Here is a 23201-nt window from a genome sequence, read left to right as displayed (position 1 = left end):
TGTTATCACATACGTTATTTAATAATTTTTTTTTGATGTGTTCATTTTGCACTTAGGCTCCGTTTGGTGAGGCGTAAAACATTTTAATTGGAAAATGATTTTCCTTGGAAAACATTTTTTAAGGAAAAACACAATTCCAAACTAGTTTTCCTTTGTTTGGTACCTTAAAAGAAAATGGGAGAAGATGGTGAAGATTGAGGGAAGAAAGGAGAGGGAGGTAAGGAGGAAAGAAGGAAAATTGGTTTCCCTCCATTTCCAATGGAAAAGGACTTTCCACCTTTAAGGGAGTTATGGAAAATTGTTTTTCATCCCTTACCCAACCAAACAACGTAAAATGATTGAATAGGGGAAAATCGTTTTCCATGAAAACATTTTACGCCCTACCAAACGGAGCCTTAAATATTATTAGAGTAGGAAATTGAAGGTTGTTCTATGCATAATTTCTTAGGGACGGAATGAGTAGTATTTTAGCAAATTTTAATTACTGTATAAACTGAATTTTATTTGGACTTTTGGCATAGAACAAAAATTATTATTCCATATCTTTTTTGCTTTAGCTTAGCTCGAGATAGATAGTTAAAGACACACGAGCTAGGTAATCCCGACTTTTTAATACAATTTTTAATTTACAACTAATATTTAGCTCGTATGATGTTCAAGTTATTATTTGGATAACTGTAACTATGTCTTTTGCAAAATATTCTTATTTAATTTCCATTTTTTTTACAATAATTGTTCTTGTTTTATTATCGTTTAAACAACATATTTTATTTGCAAAATATAACACGTACCATAAAATAACAAACTCAATAAGTCATTTATGTTCAAATCGTGAGGTCTTAGATTCGGCATATATGAAATGACATACTTCCTCCGTTCTGGAAATATCGCACCATTTGTTTTTTACACTATTCACACTACGATTTTGGCCATTATTTGTGATTTGTACGTAAGGAAATTTTAGTCATATGGGGTCATGTTGGATTCATATCGATATATATTTTCTAAATATTATTTTTTTACGGAGTATAATTTTTACTTGCACGCGATTTGAGATATTAAGAGTCAAAGTAATGGTTAGAGGAGTAAAAGTCAACCATAGTGCGATATTTTCGGAACGGAGGAAATATGTCGAATCGAAGGAGGAGAGCACCACATGATATAATCTATCTATCTATCTATACTATATATTAAAAGACGTTTATAAGAAAGTTTATGTGACACGTGGCGCTCTTCTTATTGATCATTCGCTCCATGTAATATTCATATACATTAAAAAAATATCAAACGTGGTTTGCGTAAGTTTTGAACCCTTAACCTTGAGTTTAAACAATAAAGTCTTTACCACTAGGCTATTATATGTGTTCATGTTATCATTGCAAAATAAATATAAATATATATATAAATATATATAAGTAAAATGTGAATGTTTTTAATGTAATAAACCGGGGCATCGCCCGAGCCCAATAACTAGTATACTTTTATAGCTGGATTTTTTCACTAAATTACTTCTAGCATTAAAAGATTATACTTCGTATCTATTTCTACGTACTCATGTTCCCCTAATAATACTTCGTATTAATCTTTCTCTCTTCTATTTGGGTTTCTAACCATCCCTTATAGATTTAAGATATGAGTTTATGATTGAAATTTTCTTAAACAAACACTCAGTACATGTTTACTTATTTAAAACTCATACCTCATATCGGGCAATTAAGTGAATACTATTAAAATACTCCCTCCGTCTCGGAATACTCGTAACGGTTTGATTTTTTGCATTATTTACATAATTTACTTTGACCCTATTTTATTCATAGTATATGAAAATAAGTGTTAGCATATACGGAGTAATATATTGTTCGATTCATCTTAATATATATTTTCAAAATATTAATATTTTATAAGTTCTTATAATATATAATTGAAAATATTAATGGTCAAAGTTATGCATTGACAAGTGTATCCAGTCAAATCGTTGCGAGTATTACGAGACGGAGATAATACTTACGGAGTACTATATTAAATAATCAAACAATACTCACACGATATTTCTCAACCATTTTTAGTAAACAGAGAGAGTAATCGTTAAAAGCTTAAAAACTCTTTTTCCTTTTATTTGATTAATATTCCTTTTTGTATTCTCAAAATATTCATTTTCTTGATCCTTAAATTAAAAAAATAACAAAAATCCAGAAGTACCAAATATCCTGCTTATTTAAACGCCTCCTTGGCTGTTGGCTCCTTACCCTCACGCCCTCACTCCTCCGTCACATTATTCCCCCACACACTCTTTCTCTCTTCACCAATCTCTCATTCTCTCTCTCTCCTCTTCCATTCCTCTCTCTAAAAAACAATGAAGCAATTAATCCGAAGGTTATCCAAAGTAGCCGACTCATCCTCATACTCCCTCCTCCGCTCCGACTCTATCACCTCCCCCCGTCTACCGCGCCGCAGAAGCCTATCACGTAAACCACCACCAGGGACACGGCGGCGTTCTGTTCCATCAGGACACGTGCCGGTGTACGTGGGTGAGGAGATGGAAAGGTATGTAGTAAGCGCCGATCTAATGAACCACCCGGTTTTTATGAAACTACTGAATAAATCCGCACAAGAATACGGGTATGAACAAAAGGGCGCGCTTCGGATCCCTTGTAACGTCCTTGTTTTTGAGCGTGTTCTTGAAGCTCTTCGTCGTGGTCGTGATGTTTCTTCCGACGTTCAGGATTTAATCAACTCTTTTGATGATGTAGTCTTTTTCTAGCAATTACTCTATTTTTTTCGGGGAAAATTAAAAATATACATATAGAGTCTTAGATCTTGGTAAGTTAGATCTGTTTTTTTTTTGTGTTTCCTGTGTAAATATAGAGATTAAAGGAGTTTAAAAGAGGAATGTTTTCCTTTTGTTTTTGAGGGGTTTGAAGATATAAATCCCTTTGATTTTAGCAGAAAAGCAGCAATGGAATTTGTTCTTTTTTACTTACAAAGTATGTTACCGTTTATTAGTTCAACGGGTTAATTTTAGCAGTTGGTAAATGTGAAGATTAATTGTCCCCGGCATTCATCAACCCCCGCATTAGAGCACTCTCTAAAATATTGGTCCATGACATTTTAGGGACAGATTTGAAACAAATGGGTGTACAATAAGTGACATATTTTGTTTGGGTATTTCTTTCTCAATGAATATGACTTAAAAATTACCTACCAACCACAAGTAAATAGCCGTTTCAATTTCAAACTTACGGTACTACTCAAAATCAAGAGTTAGATATAGTACAAAGCTACGTTTGAAAGATGAGAAAATTAACTTAATTAACTACTCCGTACGTAGTAATAATTAAAGTCTTAAATTTTCTTTCCATTTTTGTGGGTTTAATTAATTGTTGCAGATTTGGCTGATTTGCCTTTGTTCTCGATTCATCTTATTCTCATTGTTTATTACACCATATTAGAAACATCATATTACACAAGGCCGATCTACGATAATATAAAAGAGAAAGGTTATCCGCATCTGTTATAATCTTTTAGTTACCCTTATTGATGCTATAAGTTTTCTGTCAAACTCTACGTAGCCTACTACCTATATTACACTTGTGTATTGGTGTAAATTTTCATTGTTGGTGTTGTATTAGTCACAGTTATAACTTGTAAAAGCATATCACTCTTGATCAGGGCGCTTCATTTTTTATTGTTAGGGTCGCATTTTTTCAATGGTTAGGGTCACATTTATCCTTGAGTAAGATAACTTTAGTTCTCGAATAAGGTCACTTATATCTTTGATCTGGTTCACTTTTATATTTAGATGTATGTTAAAATACCGTAGATCGGGGGACACACAAAAGTTTTTGACAAAAAAAACACTAATAGAAAATATTCAGATGAAACTAGGACTAAAATCAAACCCGATCAGAGGAAGAGAACAAACTAATCCTTGATTTGTAATGTAAACGATGCGAAAAGATTGCGGGGAAGGAAGAACAAGAAGTTTATGTTTCAATTATTAATTGAGGGATTAGATAAATGAAATAAAATAAAAAATGGAATAATTGAAGAAGATGGACCAGCTAAGTATAGATGAAACAAATCGGAATAATATAAAAAAAAGTAAATTGCGGACTGTCAATAAAAGGATAAAATAAGAGGGGAGAAGCGTCGTGAGTTGTGAACACGGGTAGGGAATGTGACTATTATGAGACGCTACGGCTTTGATTTTATTTAAGGTACGGAAATTGCGCAGGAAATGTTATCAATAGTGCCACTTTTCTTACTTGTACGGATTTTTTATACAGATTGTCAACTTTTACTGATACTAGTTGTTGGCCCGTGCGCGATAGCGCACGGTCCCCCAAGATAGTAAAATATAATTAGTGAAATTAATAACTTAAATATTTTAGCTAAAGTATCTCACTTGTAGTCGGTTAATGTAATTCTAATTTTTATTTAACACAAGTATTAGCTATAATAAATGCTTATGTAATACAATTGTTTGATATTTGCTAAAAAAAAAATAGGACGTAGTAAAATATAAGTACTTTATTAAAAAGGCTACATATTTTTCTTTTAACACATTGTTACAAAAAAGTATATTTCAAATCATATAATATTTAGCTATAATTACAATAATAAAATTTACAAGACAACTTTTCATTCTGACACTCCTTTACATAGAATTTGACAACCATTACTTGTGACAAGTCAGAGAGTAGAGATATCTAACTTAACATAACCTAAAAGGCTAAATGACTTGTTTGGACCTGCACATCTAGATAACTTAATAAGTATCAACTCAAGAGACAACAATAACATCTGGTAATGGTGAATTGAACATCTGTGGCATAATATTTTTACCGTCAGATCCCCATATGACATACCACATGTCCATATGTGTTGTTGTAAATTGATCGAAAAACCATTGACTAAAGTAATTCAATTTTTCATAATGTGCATATAGATAAATACTGAAATCATCAACTTAATAATTTCTTTTGATATTGATCAAGTTAATTTATTATTACACCTAAAAGCAAGGACGAATAAAAAAAATCAACAAGAGTTAATCACTTAAACTTATAAACTATATTGTTGCGAAGTAGAAGTGAAGATATCTCATTCTAAACTCAAAATGCATTCTTCCTAACTAAAAACAGAAAATACTTCAAGCATGCTGGCCCGTAAGCCTTGTCATTGATGGGTCCATATTTAAGAAAAAGGGATCTGAGGAACTATAATCTTAAGTACAAATGGAAAGGAATATATACATTCAGTACCTTATATTCAATATATATTCAGTCCTATTACTCCAAAATTACAAATGGAAAGGAATATATAATATTCAGTACCATTACACCAAAATTTTGCTACATAGCCGATAATGTATCCAAGAGGTAGCTCAAAAGCATAATAGCAGACCACATTTATAATTGCCACAGTTGCTTGTCACCCCCTCCAATGTCAACTCCTACAACTACCATATAGAAACTAATTACGGAACTATGAAGTACTCAAGTACAGGGTGTTTAAGAGAGTATCTATCAGTTGCACGTCGATAAAAAGGAAAAAAAGGCAAAAACATAGCAGGAATTGCAAAAAACGACAGGCTGAACACTGTTAAGAACCATTGTCACACCAAGAAGCCAGGATAATTTAGCAGTTGCTTGTTGCAATTCCTTGCCGTCAGTGTAAATAACGGGCAAAATAGTCTCTAGCAACGAGGATAAGGGCCATGCACAAAAGCCCGGTGAGGAGAGAGTGGAAGACTGCAACGTACACGCTGGAATTCGAGCTCATTTGATACACAAACACCAATGGTAACAAAACCCCTCCAGATTGATAGTTTAATTTACCAAATCTACTTATAGCTTCTAAAGTGTATGATCAATACAGAAATTTCCAACTCCAAAAACAAGTGAAATGAAGAGATCAGTGCCTACTGCCTAACATAATAAGAATTTCAATGAGGAAGCCTTTACCTTACAGCAGCTGCGAGTGTCCTCCATAGCTTTCAATAATACAGGTGTGGCATGTTAAAAATAACAAGGAAATAGTTAGCATATGTCACAATCACAACATAGATAAAAGCCAATGTCAGCAATACATGGGAGCACAAGAAATATAGAACAAATGGTTGAAATTTGGAATACAAGTCTTAGGTACCAATGCCATCATCGACACCACCAACATACGTAACAAGCTAAAAAAGCTAACTGCTAACATCAGCTATTCAGAAAAATTGAACACGGAGAAACAAGATCAGTAATGCTTTTATCATCAAACCCTGGGACTGCAAGTAAAAGCCAAAAGAAAGAACCTTCCAAGATGGAACAAAACCCAGGAGTCAGGACAATCCCTTGGTTCCCTTCTTATTTTTAAGGCATTAATTCAGGGGGAGAACATTATATTTTTTAAAATTTTGTATTGAAGAACTATCGCCCAAGACAGTTTTTCTGTCACACTATCTTTAGAGAAAGCATTCAGCAGTTGATCTTACAAATCATAGTTACAAACTTTAATATAAAGATAATTCGTCCCTTTCTTCCAAATCTTATGACAAAAATCCGAAAATCCATAAAAGATTTATTTTAATAAAAATATGTCTAAACCAGATAAAAAAAGTAGTAAGAAAGTTTCTCCGATCCTTTATGGGAAGATGGTTGAAAAGAACAAGAAAGTTTCTCCGATCCTTTATGGGAAGATGGTTGAAAAGAACTTCAGAAGACAAACAGAAGTCATGAAGTACGTTTCAAAGAGAATTTCTTAACAATTATTTTTCAGGATTTTCTAATATGCAACACTCATCCCTTGCACTCATAAGTATAAGCATTTAATGTTTGTTCTAACATGCAACCCTTGTTCTATAACAAACCCTATCATATATAAAGTATGACATAATTAGTCCTTATATCACCACACCCTTAAAGGCTGTTATTCTGATGCAACATTATATTTTTTTTGCCTGCTGTGAATTTATACTTGAATGATCAATATGTGAAGAGATTAAATAAAGAAGCAAAACTACAAAATGACTCTTATGATAAGCATCGTTTAAGTGTCGGCAACAAGAAAGTCAGCTAGCTTATCCTTGGCAATAATGTTATAAAGCACGAACTTCATGTTCTTGAGGAGTTCAACTAAATAATCATTGATGTCAGATAGTACTATGGGAATCTTCAGATACATCTAGACAGATTGTTACCTTCAACTTCCTTCATAGGCATAGCACAGCGACTACGAAAGTCAGCTTTGCCTTTGAGTTTTGAGATGAGATCAGTCAACTTCTTTCCATGCATATATATCATTAATCTCTGAAAACAACTCTGAAGGTAGGCTCTTAATTACACCCAGATCAAGATTATCTAATGTTGGTAGCGAGTTTCATGGTACGACGGATTTGAAACCATTGCTGAAGGTCCAACATGCTCAAGATAAGATTGACATACATCAAAATCAACATGAAATGAAATACAATGTCAAAGGTTGAACATTTCTTCAAATGTAGTGGTTCTCAATTACAAAATTAAAGATAATAATCTATTGCATCTTTAAGCAAGTAAAACTGAAATAATGACAACATAAGAAACTGAAAACAAATAACTACTTTTTGTTATCTACGAAAGTGAAGATTAAGATTTAAAAAAAAAAAAAAAAAAACCCACCCTAAGCCTATTTTTTATATAACATACGTAATACAGTCTTTATAACTTTATATTATAGAAGAAAAATAAACTGAAACTAAAAAATTTAAATTACAGAAATTATTATACAATATAGATTAACTGCACTCATAACTTCATAAGTATTATCAAAGTACTGCATAATGATCTAACCCACTTTCTTATTTTCTTACTCGATTTCTATGATTTCTCTGTAAGGGTTTTGTGCAATCAATCAAATTTAGGAAATTACTAATATTTTAACCTAATTAAATCAATAGGTCAACCAGATAAACAATTTAGCACATCTAATACTCCGTGTATCATTATACACTTACAATGAAATTATAATTTATAAATTATTTAATCAAAGGTGTAAACTATAAACAAATGAAGTGTTAACTTCAAACAGAATACTAAATTACAGAAATTTCCCAGCTACCAACATCAATGGCATGCAGGACAATCTAACTTTCTAAGGAAAAACTAAAGCAATTAGAGAAGCTTTCTTATGGCTACAACACTATCAACACCATCAATTATATAATACATTGTAACTAAACAAAAAACATAGCATTGTATACTATAAAATATTTTGTACATTACGCCTACAAAAAAAACATTTATCTAACTACACCTACAATAACTACACCTACGGAAAAACATGAATAAACCTGAAGGGCTTCAGTAAAAGTAAAGGAAATACTTGATACAGGCGTTCATGGTTGACTTCCAAGACGGTCTCCTTAAAAAGGGGGAAACAATCAAGTGCCTGAACAACAAAGCTAAAGATAATGACTAAAAAAAGAAGCGAGTTGTACCAAAAAAATCTTGATAGTGGAGGCTACAACAATGGCGTAAAGCTTGACAGTGGAGCCGCTAAATTTACCAGGTTTGACAAGGAGCGGCTCTAGGGTTAGGTATATAAATTAGAATCTGAATCACAAAAAACCCCCAAAAAGTCGAAATTGAAATACATAGACCTGGAAAATTTTCAGAGGTTGAGAGAAGATAGGATTCGGAAACACCAAATACCCCTAAAAATTGGAATTTTAATACCTAGACCTAAAAAATACATAAATTGAGAGAAGATTGAAACACCAAAACTCATTAAAAATCAAATTTTAAATACCTACACCTAGAAATTCCAAGAATCGAGAGAAGATAAGAACACGAAACACACAAAAAACCCATACAAAATCAAAACAAAAATACCTGGACCAGTAGACCTAGAAAATTCGGAATCGAGAGAAAATAAGAAGAAAAATACCTGAATAGGATTTAACATAGAGAAGGGGAGAGAAGGAGATCTAAGAGCTAGGAGAGTGGTTGATGAGTCAAGGGATGCAATTTTGTAGATGTAACACCACATGATAAATCCAAGAAATCGAATCAGCTCATCTCCTCCACAAGCACGATAGCGTAAGTGCGTAACTTATTGTCATATTAGGAATTGGCATCTGGCTGCTTGATCCAGTATCCCTGGTATCATTATATAAAAAAAATACTTAATATCAAAACTCAAAAATATTGTCCATAAATTCAACAGTGATACGCCACTCGGCATACCTAAGGACGTTTTGAATATAAATACATTAACATTTTTTTCTTAAAGTTTTCAGTAAATAGGTTCTAACATTGATCGTTTTTTAATCAATAAGATCAGTACATATCAGTGCTAAAGAATCGTTTCATGATCAATTTATATTTACTGCATTCTACTCAGCATTAGAGTATCATTTCCTCCATCAAATCAATAGATTGCAAAGATAATTATTACTTATAGATTAATTCGGGGAAGAACATACCCAAACGCTTGTGCCACGAGTCCTTCTTATTCCGTACTCCATCCCAGTATAAACACCAGCAACGGTCCCTGGCTCCCTGCAGAGTACAAAAATAACAGCCCTTAAGTTTCAGAACAATTAACACTTCCGTAATGTTTGTAGTTTGTACTGTAGAAGTAAAGTTAGCACTTACCCCAATATGATCCATCTTTGAACATCAAGAACAAATCCTCAGAATTACTGAGAGAAGCCCGAAAGTGGAGCAGTTTCAAGCGAGGAAGATGAATGGGTGACACTTTTGAAACTTGTTTGAGACCAAGGTTGACATCCATCTTCAACACTTCTAACATTTCAAATGTGAAAATTTTTGCGGGCAGCTGACAATCTCCTGGTTCCCTCAACTGAATGCGAAGGTCAAGCTCCATGAGGCCACAACGGCTTAACGGAAAAGAGATATACTCCCTCAAAAAGAAAAGAGATCCACACATTGTTGATTTACAAAAATGAGCCTCATCACCGTGAAAGCATCTGGAAGCGAAGGCAGCGCCAACGCGAAGTCGATACCTTGAAAGTGGATGAGAACATCCAAAAAAGTCTAGAAAGTGGGGATACATTCAATTGCATAGAGATGTTCAGAACAATGAGATATATGTGAGTCATCGAAGTTGAGGGTCATAATCCAAGAGAAAACACGCTTCATTTGGTTAGACACCACACACACATAGGAGCAGCATCCTCGGTAGGAAGCAAAGAAAGTACAAGAATCAACAATTCATCTGGTAAACTGCTGAACATATCTTCCCTACCACTGATGTTTGGCACTTTCTTCATGATTAAATCCGCAATCGTACGCCCTGAATATAAAATATATAGAGCACCTCATTAATCTGTTTAACATATCTACACTACCACTAATATTAAACACGTTTCTACCATGATTGTGCAACCAAACAGACGACAAAATATCCTTCCCAAATGTGCAATTAGAATGAGTGACTTTATTAATGGCCCTGCACTAATACCAGTATAATTTCAACTATAGGCAGCAGACTCAGCAACACCAGAACAGTTACACCTAAATTTAAACCACGGGTAAAGTTTTCTGGTCAATACGAGTTGTTGTTGTGATCTATAGATAACAGGTTATGTGAAATGAAGACTCAAATCTCAATTGAGATTATATTTTCATATTGAGAGTTCATAAACTCGATATACTAATGCACCCAATACGTATAAGCCACAACATACTTAACTAAGGTGACAAACCAATGAATTAAGAATTTATGCCATAAACCAATTGAAACTACACTTTGATTAAGCGGGAAAGAAATCAAGAAATTAGAACCGAGCAAGACAAACATGATCCAGAAAGACGAATTGAACAACAACAAAGATTTCAAGAAATAGGGTTTCTACATTATGGTTCCAAACTAAGCAAACATAAACAGCACAAAATACAAATTGAACACCAAAAAACATCACCAAGATCCACAAAATACAAATTAAAACCACGCAAAATTCCCATAATCTTGCATAAACCCTAACCCTAAATGACATCAGAAATTATAAAGTATAAAATATCTGAACCAAAGTCCAAAACACAATCAAATTCAGCATAAATACCAGATAAGTAAAACATCGAATAATCATGGGAAAAAGTAGCTAGTCCATCGGAAAAATCCTTCGGAACAAAACCCTACATGATTGATCTCAATCAAAGACAATTCTGAAATCTGAAATAAAAAACAAACCCATACAAGAGGTCACAACTCACAACAGACAAAAAAGAATATGCTCTGAGAAAAAGTGAAATGAGCAAAATATGAAATATGACCATAGAACAAATAATGCATTAGCATACTCCAGCTATGAACACACGCACAGGTTAAACAATTAAAAAATCTATAATTGTATAGAACAGCTCAATGATATTGATAACGTACCTAATCCAACATGGAATGAAGCTTATCCAACTTATTCTGCAATTCTTGTCGTTCTGCGGGAGATAGTTCCTGTGAGGAGGAGCCTGACTCATTAGCTTCTGAAGCGGCTTGAGATCCGCCTTTAGACTTCCTTGGAACCTTCATCTACCTTCCTTGGAGATTGTTCTTTTCCAGAATCAGATCGCTTAAGAGCATCCCGAACATTAACAACTTCGCCTAGCAACAGTTGTGCTGCCTTGAGGTACTTGGACTTGATAAGTGTGCTAGACATTCCAGCCTGCTCATACTGATACATTATTTAACTCCATTCAAGTAACATGCATCATTACTAACAACAATTAACAACTGCATCATTACTAACATGCAGCTGGTGCTTAGTCCAACATAAAATACAAGACAAGCCATTAATGTTGCTGGCGGAAAAAACCAGAAGCCATTCAGAAAGGGCGCGAGAATGAAATAGCAGACCAAACTCTAATGTGAAGGTGTCATTTTTCTTTCCAAGCCTGCAATTGCTTGTAGCTTTAACAAATCCCTTTTGCGTCATTGTGCAATCAGTTTTCCCACGGAATTTACCATCAAGAAATCTACATGTTTGAATAAAATTCTAAGCAAAATCTAATTTTAAATGCTAGGTACATGACTTTCACAAAACTCAAAAGGATCAGCTTATTTGGACTTTCACGCTCGTACAAGTGCACCGTACGAGAAATAAGGCAACTAATTGACTTTGTTACTTAATTCAGGAGTTTAATTACAGATCTCTAGGCACAGCCATTTCACAACAGAAACTGCATAAAAATATATAAAGTAAAAGATAAACCGAAGCACAAAGGTGTCAAAACTTGATACTCCTAGGGAAAAGAAAAAGGCAAACAAAGTGTCATTCTCATCAAATTGGGCAGAAATCTTGATAGCATTTAATCTAAACGAACATGAATCTAGAAAAACTATCATGCCGATAGGATAGCTTTCGTAGCTATCAGCAGATAATAAATATTACATGACACAAGATCCATTGATCACATTGTTCTCCATGCTTGTTACCTTTATTCTAAATTATATTCTAACTAAACAACATATAATTTCATACAAGAAGTTGCAAACAAAAGGAATACATACCAGGGTCTACGAGGGTTATATTTCTGCAAACAAGTTACAAGACGTACTGACATCTCAACAGCAAGATGCCGTATCTCATCATCAGAAACAATATTTTGACAGCATGCATCGAGAACCACATCTCCATATCCACCAAGCTCACAGGACATCTAGCTGACCACTTGAACTCGGGTAATAAGTTGCCATTTTGGTGTGAATTCTTTCTTACTTTTTCTCAAAAACAAGCACAATTCCAACAGTAGAACATCAGCAGAAATCTTGATATGTCATATGATCACAGTTCATGGACCAGTAACAACCTAAGATCAAGATAAGATAAATATCAGTTATTAATAACTCCAATTGACAAAGCAATTCAGCTTTTATATTTTACCCATCATCTAAATCATTGTAAATACCCTAATTATTAATCATAATATTCTACAATCATCTGAGGACTGATCAACATAATTACACACATAAACCAAAAATAAATCAAAAAACTTTTTTCTCAAAATGTGAAATCAAATGATTACACTTTTCTCATACAAAATTTGCAAATTTTCAATCAGCTAAGTAAGTAAGTCATTAAGTTGAAGCAAGTCAAACCCAGAATAGAAATTCATCAATATGAACACTATGAATCAAAGTACATCATCGAAACCATGACTAAATCAGAAAAACTAATATTTTTTTAAAAAAAACTAATAACACTAATAAGATGGGGATTTGTTATTTGAAGTATACCTTAAAGACTCCCCCAAAGAAGTTGGTGTCTTAATAAGGGAACAAAGAAGCTTAAGATTGCTAAAAAGCATGAAAACCTTATACACTAAAGACAAACTGATCCCAAGAGATTTTGCAAACAATAAACCAACCCACCCTCAAAATCTCTTTTCAATCGAAAAAACAATGACACACCCAATCATACTCACTACAACCAACAAACTATACATTATAAAAATCAAAACTTTATATTACACACACGAAACAAAACCCTAATCACCAACCATTTCTTACACAAAATTAAATTAAATTCAAGAAACGGAAAATAAGTAAAAGAGAGAGAAATTACCTTGAGAAGATCCAAGTCAAGAAGTTCAGCACCAGCTTTTGAATCACAAACATCTTGTAACTAAATCAAAATCATAAATTAAAATCAAAATTAAAATCATAAATTAGAACCTAAGCATAAATTTAGAAGCAACAATTAATCAATAAACTAACTAAATCAGAACAAATTTCACCCGAAGAAAACGAAGATTAAACGCATGTTCCAGATGAAATCAACATAACGCAAATAATGAAATCAACAAAACGCAAACAAAAATCATATGAAATAAACAAGCAGAAATCACAAATAATGATCGAAGTAGATTGAATTAGAAATGTGAAATTGAAGAACAAGAATAATAGATTACCATTAGAAAGAGCGAAAATGAAGACGGAAAGACGAGAGAGCTTCGGAAAGTGAAGTTGATGCGGCACTATCGATCCACCGGACACCATTTTTGTGGAAGATGAAAAGCTTCGCAAATCTATGGAGTATGAATTGCAGGAGAGACGATGAAAAGGGAAGATAGAATTTCAATGGGGGAAATCGAAGAAGGGGAGGAGGGAGAAAATGGGGGCGGAAATGGAGTAAGACTTAGGGTTTTCCAAGAACCAGGGGTGAAAAGGAAAAAGAGAAGGAAAGCACGAAGGAGGGAATCCGAAAATAAAAGCAAGTTTAAGGGCATTTTGGTCAGTAGACTATTGCATGAATAGTGAAAACCAAGTTCTCACTTTTAAAGGTTGTAGGATTTGCTCATTTCGGTGGCGGGACTGAGAAACTCCATTCACGCATGGCAGAAGCTACTCCTTTCGTCTTTACAAGATTGAAAATGATAAACGTCGTAACTTGTGATCTTTAAATCATGTAATATTGATAACATGACATGTTCATGTGTCATCAATGTAATTTGAAACTAAAATATTTAACATATATAACATATTATACATGTTATTAAAAGTTAGGAAAATCTTAATATTATAATTTATTATAAATATAATAAATATTTGTTTCTTTCTTTGTATCGACTATCCGTCCTACTTACATATTTTCATGGTAAAATTATTTCTTTGATAGTAAAAATATGTTGATGACGCATGACCTCCGACCTACGTGTCGCCTATATGTACTATTTAGAATCCAACACGTAGGATCGCGACAATTAAATGTTGTCACAACTTACGTCATTTATCATCACCCTTAAAATATTGCCGCATATTTTTTTTGGATGTCTCCATTTTTTGCCCCATACATTATTTAGTAACTTTTCTCACTTGCTTTTTCTCTATCTCTCTTCTCAAGGACCCACATTGCCAATCCATAGGCAATTCTTACACACAAAAATTAATAAATTGACCAATGATGTCTTGGCCTAGTGGTTAAGACCGAGGGTCTGTATACGATATGTCACAGGTTCGAATCCCCCGCCCCCATTTGTAATTTATATTGCCTTGTGACTCAATCACACCAAAAAAAATAAATTGAATTTTACTTTATGGGGCAATCTTTTAAGAACGGGAGGGGATTAATAAAGTGAATTAACTACGAAGTGCTTCATCTATCCATTCTTGTTTGCGATATTTTCCTTTTTGACCAATTTTAAAATGTTACATGGTATTAAAATTAATTATCGTGGATCACAATTTTACTATCACATAAGAACATATTGTCCCTTTATTTTTACCTATTCTCAATGTCAAACAACCACCATTTAACAAAAACTTTTAAGTGCATGGGGGAAAACTTTAAGGGGGCGTTTGGTTCTCAGATTATAGGTATGAGGTATGGGTTTAGAATGGTCTAAACTCATACCATATGTTTGGTTGGAAATTTTAAGAGCTTTAAACCCATACATCATCAAATCCCCAAGGTATGGGGTTTAGAAACCTAAGAGGGGAGGTGGGTATGGCTCATACCCTTACTCTACGTATCAAACAGAAGGAAAAAAAACCCATCCCCAAATTAAACCAAACATATAGTATTAAGAATCAAGTTTCAAACTCATACCACCTTGATATCATTCCTGATTCCAACCCCATACTAGTTTGCGAACCAAACGCACCCTAAGAGACAGAGGGAGTGCTTGTTTACTCCTCCCCTTGCGTAACGATCACCCCGGATATTGATTTTTACTTTTTCTTAATTTTCCGTTCTCTATTAAGGCTGCAAACGAACCGAGCCGATTTGAATTTACCTTATTTGAGCTAAACTTGATAAGAATTTTAATTGTTCGAACTTTGCTCGAGCTTTGCAATATGTTGTTCGAGCTTTGTTCGTTAAGCATCCAACTGTCTCGATATCGGCTCGAGCTCGCTCGTTACTCGTTTAACTCGAGCTAAACGAGTTTTGAAAAATCGCCAAATTGATTTAAATTATATAATCAATAAAATTAACAAAATATATGAATATGAATGGAATGTACTTTAGGATGTTATAATGCATGATTAGTTTGGTACGTTAAGGAGCAAGAGACCCTTAATCACTCATGTCAACCTCAATTGTTACAACATTACCTAACGCATGTGCGCAACTTAATTTGCCCAATTCTAATTAATCATGAGAATGTTGAGTATACTACCTCCGTTTCATAAATATTTTTACGGTTACTATTTACATTAATATTAAGATAAAAGTAGAAAAGTTGGTTGAATATAATAAAATATGGATAGTAAGAGAACATGTTTAAAAAGGTGGATGAGTATAAAAAAAAGAATAAAATAAGAGAAAATGATTCGAAAACTGTGAATATTATGGGATAGAAATGGTAATGTAGTAAATTTTCATATTAAAAAGAGAATAAAAAATAGTGTAAATAAAATTATAAAACGGATTAAAATAAAAAGTGTAAAAATCATTTTGAGACAGAGCCTCACAGATTGTAGTATGAGTTATTCGTCAAGGGATGGAGAAACTAGCGACTAGTGACCCACGAAATGACAAACCCCAAACAATGTGTGAGGGCGTATTTTAGTTGTGTTTTTGTAGTGATCCGCAAAAACCTCTCTTTATGTGAAAACTTTGATTATGTGAAAAGTTTAAAACCTATACAAAGAGATCGAGTTAAGCTAAAGGTTAAGGTCCAATGTAATATTCACCATTTATGACATATATCTTTTATTTTAACTGTTTGGGACCTTATTTTCATTTTATGACCAATTGACCATAATTTAGCCCACCGATAACCATGTTATCACTCAAATAATAAGTTATAAGCCAAAGGTTAGAATCCAACATTTTGAAATTTTTTCACCTTTTAGGATCTGAACATTTTTTAAAACTTTTGGGACCTTATTCCCATATTTCGCATACCAATGTTATTTACAAAAAAGCAATAAAATGCAAACATAAAATAAATTAGCACTCGACTTAATAAATTATAATAATAATATTAATAATTATTAAATAATAATAATAATAATAATAATAACTGTTATTATTTAATAATAATAATAATAATTCATCTTTTTCAAACCCCTTCATACAATTAAAACTACATAGTACTCTTCTCCAAATTTCATAGAAAATCCTTTCTCATTTATAAAACCTTGTTGAACTTTAATACGTAATCCAATAACAACTGATTTGAATATGTTATAGAAAATTTGAGGTCAAAAATTTTAATTTGGAAATTGCTGATGAATTTTGATTGAGTTAAGCATAAATCATTTTACTACCTCATGAATTATGGGCATCAATAATCCAATTGTCTTTATTCTCATAAAACAATATATCAAGAACTAGTATGATATAGTAACTTGTGATTAAAACCAGAATTCGTTCAAAATTAACCAGACCATTTTTATTATTTCAGCGTGTTTTTTTAAAATTAATATTCTTCAAACAACCCACAAATAATTGCGATTATATACCATCTATGGTGGATCTTTCTTACAGCTTAGGTCCCGAGGCAAAAAATTCCGTAGTTTATTTTTAGTTCCACCGTCCCCTGTAAAAATTTGAGTACTCTATATAATTGTATAAATGTCGTACTCCACTATTGCTTAATTTTCTATTGCCCCCCTTGTAAAACTGTTCAAGATCTATCATTGACCACCATAACTTAATATATAAAATACGATCAGCTTGTAAATAATTATTTGCTTCTTTTCTCTTTGGATTTGATGCCCAAAACAATTTATATATGGGCTAAATTTGAGAATTAAGATGCCCAAATCAATTTTTATATGAGCTAAGTTTATGAATTAAGTTGCCTATTATTTCAATTTGAGCTTCTTATACGTTAATGATTAGAAACTTTAATAATTGAATTGTAATTACATGAAAATATGAATGAGTTCTCAAAAGGTGATCTGAAAAAAGAAAGTTCAGGTCCTGAAAGGTGAAAAGGGAAAATCTTAGTACTCAAACTTTGGATTTACTTTAACCTTTTTAACCCAATGACCTAACATTTTAATATACTCTAGTTAAACTTGACCGGAAAAGGGAAATAAGGTCCCAAACGGTAAAAAAAATATGTAGGTCCTAAACAGTGAAAATTTCAAAAGGTTATTCATGCAGGAGAGTAACAAAAATGTTTTGTGGATATAAGTATGTCCAATTCATATAATGACTTTTTTTTAAAGTATAAGTTGCATAGTTTATTAGTTTTGCTTGGTTGATCATGAGAAATTTAATTTTCTATCTGAGTTTTTACTTATCTAAAAAGGTTTAGATAAGTGAAGTCCTCAATTTCTATGAAGTATAACTATTTAGGTAAGCAAATTCCTGCATGTCGATATATCGTGGGAAGAAGTGTTTAAAAAATTTAAATTCTCGGTTTCTTCCCGTGCATAGGAAATTCTTTTTTTCTGCTAAATAAAAACCAAGTCTCAATGAATTTGTGAAAGCTAAAAATTGGCCATACTTGATGTATATTTACAAGCTTATCTTAGGATTTCGTTTTGTCTCCAACGATCCCTTACGCTCTTTTTTGTAGTAGATCTCTCAAAAAATGTATAAAATGATGAAATATCGTTCAGATCTTAAGTTAACCGTGGTATTCAAACAATTCTTGTACTCATTAGTTAACCGGAGTATTAATTTGCAAAGTGTCCGAGGACATAAATCTGAACAACACGTATTATCATAGAATGAGTGCTCTTTGATCCTAAAAGATTTCTATATGTTTTTCCCTCAAAAAAAAAAAAGATTTCTATATGTTTCCGATAATGCATTAGGAAACAAAAAACATTGACCACTACTCTAGTATTCTGTATTCATTAGTAAATACGGAATACATAAGAATGGCGTACTCCTACAGGATCTTGTTTAATCAATTTACTCCGTAAGCTATAAATATCGTATTTATAAAAGTAGATATTTATAAGAAAAGAAGTACTAGTAATATAATTGAAAATCTATTTGAAAAAACGTAACTTAAGAACGAAATCAGAAAGCAACAAATAATACCTGTGGTAGTTAAATACTTAAATGGCTTGAAGCTTCATGGTTTAAAGATAGCAAAGGAGTGGGCTTTCAGTGGGCCTGGAATGGGCGGGCAAATAATACTGGATTCGCCAACATTACGTTGCTAATCTCTCTTTTCAGTTTCTCATGTCGTTATAAACTTCAACCATAAGCAATCTTCGACAAAAACTAGTAACTAGTACACACAGAGTATAAGAAAAAGAAAAAAAAACTTCTTAAGGACTTTGAATATGTGCCCTGGTTTTGATTTTGTGATGGGATTTTTGAATTGAGGCTTGTTCTTGGCAATATTGTTGCTTTTTCTAAGGACTTTGAATATTTAGTTTGTACCATGGTACAAGTTTATGAATTTTTAGCTCCTTCCATGGTACAAGCTTAAACTTCTAAGTCAATACCATGGTCGAAGCTAAAAACTCATAAGTCTATACCATGGTACAAGCTTAAAATTCATAAGCCTGCACCATGGTACAAGCTAAAAATGCATAAGTTTCTAAAAAAAAAATCCGGATAAAAAAAACACTATTGTGAAGACTTGACCATTTTGTCGCCTACGGTGTGATGGTAGTGGCCGACGATGGTGGCTGGAGGTGGTGGTTAGATTTAGGGCGGGTATAGGGGTAAATGTTGAATGAGGGGGGTAAATAGAGAAGGGTATATGTAACGCCCCGACCTCTAAATCACTTATTAAAGCATAATAAGCAGCAGAATTAACCTAATTTGGTCGGGACATTACCTGCCGTAATTCCGTCTTGGAAATTACAAGGTAACATCATACATAAGCCATAAAAACCTCCAATTTAATATAATAATCCTTTATATTCTCAAAATAAAAGTACATAACTTACTAAAAGTCTTTAATTAAACTATTATAACTTTAAGCATAAACTAGGTGAATTTTATTAAAGTGAAATTCCTCGCCTCTACTCGTTTCCATCGATCCCCGCAGTACCTAAAATGGAAAACAAAACGGTGAGCCGAAGACTCAGTAACGACTACCCTAGCAACGTAAATTCATTTCAACTCATTTTATTTAATAACACAGGGAGAACAGAATAAGTAAAACATTTAATAAACATCATATTCAATTCATTCATAATCTTTTAATGAAAACATCATTCATAAACTTTTAATTAACATGCTAGTTGTCGGCAAGTACGAACCGTGAAGGAATTCTCCACTGGGCCTGGGCCCATAAGAGCCTGGGCTCATCGTAACATGGGGCCTGGGCCCTGAGCTTGGGCTCATAAACCATGGGAGCCTGGGCTCGTAATCCATGGGTGGACAGGTGTCCGTGGTGCATGCATGACCGATAGATAGGAAGATGGTAGTTTATATACCGCCAGACAAACCAGGTATTTCACTTTCATTTTATCATGTTTTGTATTTTTACCAAGCCTTGGCTTGTATTTCAGTTGAAACAACATAACTTTTTGTAGATCATAAAGCATCATTTGGATCCTGGGATCCATAAAACATCTTTTCATTCGTGGCATCATAAGAACATCATTTTATGAGAAAACTCAATCAAATCATATTATAACGAATAATTCAAACAAATCATAATTCATTCCCACAATCCATAAAACATGTCAAAACATTTAATTCATAAATTCAATCATAACGTCATAATTTCATAATACATTTATAAGGGAATTGCGGGTACTAGCAATAGCCGTTACCTCAATTCCATGATTGCTAGGCCTTTTCCTTGGTTCGTTCGTCCTGAGCTCCTAGTTCGATTTCTTTCAAAGTATCAAATTTTTGAATTAATATTAAATCGACAAACAATCTAAAATCGATATTTTATAAATATTAAGTTTATAAATAATGAATTTATAAATAACGAATTTTAATTAAAGACATAATTTCATAATTTAACGAAAATATTATTAAACGAAATTTCAATCGAAATATTTATATATATTCCATAAATCGATTTTCATGAAAATAATATTTAAATTTCACTTTGTTAAATAAGGTAGTAATTAGTAGAATCGATATTCGATAATTAAACCTGAAAAATAATAACAATTTAATTAGTAAATATTTATACCATAAAAATTTTAAAACATAAAAATTAATAATTAGAAAAATCTGAAATTGACTCTTTAGTTTCCAACTTATCCAAAAGCCCAAATTGAAATGGCCCAACTCTATTATAGGTTTAAGGAAAACCAAAGTTTCAAAAGGAAACTTGGTTTGGTTTTCTGGAAAGAAAGGCGTCGAACAGGGGAGGGGGTGCTCGAGACAGAAGGGCAAGAAGAGGAGGAGAGGAGAGGAGGGAAGGCGGCTGAGCTGGGCGGCGCAGCCACGCAAACCCGCGCCAAAGGCGAAGGTGGTGGTGATTGTTTACGGCGGCGCGAGGAGAAAGGGGAACGAGTTCGTGAACAGGGGAGGCACGAAGGGGAGGAGAGAGATGGGGGAGGAATAAGGTGGCTGGGCTGGGCGGCGCATCACCGCGAACCGCGCCTGGAGGCGACGGTGGTGAACAGTGGTTTGCGGCGACGGAGTTGTGAGAGGAGGGTGGTGAGTGTGCGAAACAGAGAGGGAAAACAGGGGAATTTGTGGTCGTAACTTGAGGCAGTTCTGGGCGGAGGGAGGGAAGCTCGCCGGGGATTTGAGGCGGAGGTTGGTTGATAGAGTGATGGGGTGGCTGGAGGTGGTGGTGTGAGATGGTGGTGGTGTGCTGGCGGGGTCGGGAAAGGGAGAGAGGCAGGGGAGAGAGGCAGGGGAGCGACGAGGAGAAGGGGAGGGAGGACAACGGGGGTACAATGGTGGTGCTGAGATGGTGGAGGGGATGTTGATTGGTGGTGGTTTCAGTGGCAGCAGCCACTGAGGGTGGTGGTGGTTCGACAGAGAAGAGAATGGGAGGGATGATTGAAATTGTATTTTGGTTTTTTTTTTTTGTTGTTGAAATCCCATCTCAATTTTCTGGTTTTTGAAGACATGTAGATTGAAGAAGAAGCTGTAGTACTTGGAGCCCAAGGAAATGAACTTGGACTGAATTAGGGAGAAAGAGGAGTCAAGAAAGTAAGAAAATTTTCTGCTCATTGACTTGGTTGACACGTGAAAGAGGAGTAGAAGAGAGTTGTGTATTTTGGCTTTGAGTGTGCATGAGCATTTTCATAATTTTTAGAATAGGCAAAATTTTAGATTTTAGTTGTTATTTTAAGAAACTACTAAAAATAGAAATGTTTAGCTAAATTAATTCTTTATATAAAAAAAAATATATCGTTAACGAAAAATAAATTTAGTTTCCGAATAAAAATAAGAACGTTAAATAATTACTTTAGTTTCCGAATAAAATAAATTTATAAATCCGAAAATAATTAAAATTTAAAAAGTTCGTTAAGCTCGTAAATATGAAAATTAAATTATAAACTGAAAAATAAATCGTGTAGCAATATTAAAAATTCAAGTGAAATAAAACTTTGTTAATTAAAATAAAGTTCGAATTTAGGATTTAAAACGATTTAAGCTAAATAAAAATAATTAAGCATAATTAATCGAGTTTTAAAAATTCGGGGTATTACATTCTTACCCCCTTAGAAAAAGTTTCGTCCTCGAAACTTGAAAATTAGATTTATAAAATGTTTGTTGAAAATTGAAAACCCTCGAATAAAAGTATGATGTTTTATTTTAAAACCAAGATCTCAAAATTTTATTTCAATCTCGACAATGTCTAGCCTTCATTCCGCCATCATCTTTTAGGACTCCGCTTCAACTCAAGACCTAGAATCGAAGAGTAAAGAATGCAAAAGGGGCAAAATTATATATTGATCCTAAATCGTCATTAGGGTCAATTACATTTCGCCATCGTCTTTCGTATCTCCACTTGATTTCATATAATAGGATCGAGGAGCAAAGAACATAAAAGGGGCAAACTTGTTAGCATAGACTAGGCTCCTATTTTACTTTGCGAGATCCTGTTTGAAAATATTTTCCACCAAAAATAGTAGTTTTTAACGAAAAATTATAATTCTGAAAATATATGTATATATAATGAAAATAAATATTTATCTATCAATTGCAATACTCCAATAGTTGTAAAAGTTATTTATTATAATAATAATAATCTCGTACTCTGAGCTCGGGAGAACTTCCATTGGAGACGGCTTCCATGTATAACCATTAGTTATTATCAACACAATCATGCCAGCGTAAACATAATCCATAAAGCATATCATAAAGAAATAATTCTTAATTGAAACGTGCACAATTAACATAAGCATAATATTCATATACT

At 33.4% G+C, this 23201-nt stretch overlaps 1 protein-coding gene and 1 long non-coding RNA gene across 7 annotated transcripts; one reads left to right on the top strand and one right to left on the bottom strand.

The window, feature by feature from the left end:
• The first annotated feature begins 2234 nt into the window (after positions 1-2234).
• LOC110803269 (auxin-responsive protein SAUR72) lies at positions 2235-2984 on the top strand. The gene has a single exon (XM_022008767.2). The coding sequence runs from the start codon at positions 2354-2356 to the stop codon at positions 2759-2761; it is 408 nt and encodes a 135-aa protein (XP_021864459.1). The 5' UTR covers positions 2235-2353; the 3' UTR covers positions 2762-2984.
• Positions 2985-5212: 2228 nt separating this feature from the next.
• On the bottom strand, positions 5213-14167 carry LOC130468081 (uncharacterized). Of its 6 annotated transcripts, none has more exons than XR_008928464.1 (8): positions 13899-14167; positions 13553-13612; positions 12499-12797; positions 11377-11653; positions 9627-10287; positions 9455-9530; positions 7190-9128; positions 5213-5995 (listed from the first exon to the last, which is right to left on the bottom strand). It is a non-coding gene; the product is annotated as an uncharacterized lncRNA (long non-coding RNA). The 6 variants fall into 6 exon arrangements; XR_008928465.1 differs by having other exon boundaries at positions 5213-8418; positions 8917-9128; positions 13899-14166; XR_008928467.1 differs by having other exon boundaries at positions 5213-7412; positions 8917-9128; positions 13899-14166.
• Between the last annotated feature and the right edge of the window lie 9034 nt (positions 14168-23201).

This window comes from Spinacia oleracea, chromosome 1 (assembly GCF_020520425.1).
Source record: "Spinacia oleracea cultivar Varoflay chromosome 1, BTI_SOV_V1, whole genome shotgun sequence".
Classification (NCBI taxonomy): domain Eukaryota; kingdom Viridiplantae; phylum Streptophyta; class Magnoliopsida; order Caryophyllales; family Amaranthaceae; genus Spinacia; species Spinacia oleracea.
This window is presented reverse-complemented; position numbering and strand designations above follow the sequence as displayed.

Coding starts and splice junctions, on each gene's coding strand:
- LOC110803269 (XM_022008767.2), top strand. CDS start 2,354: ATGAAGCAATTAATCCGAAGGTTATCCAAAGTAGCCGACTCATCCTCA.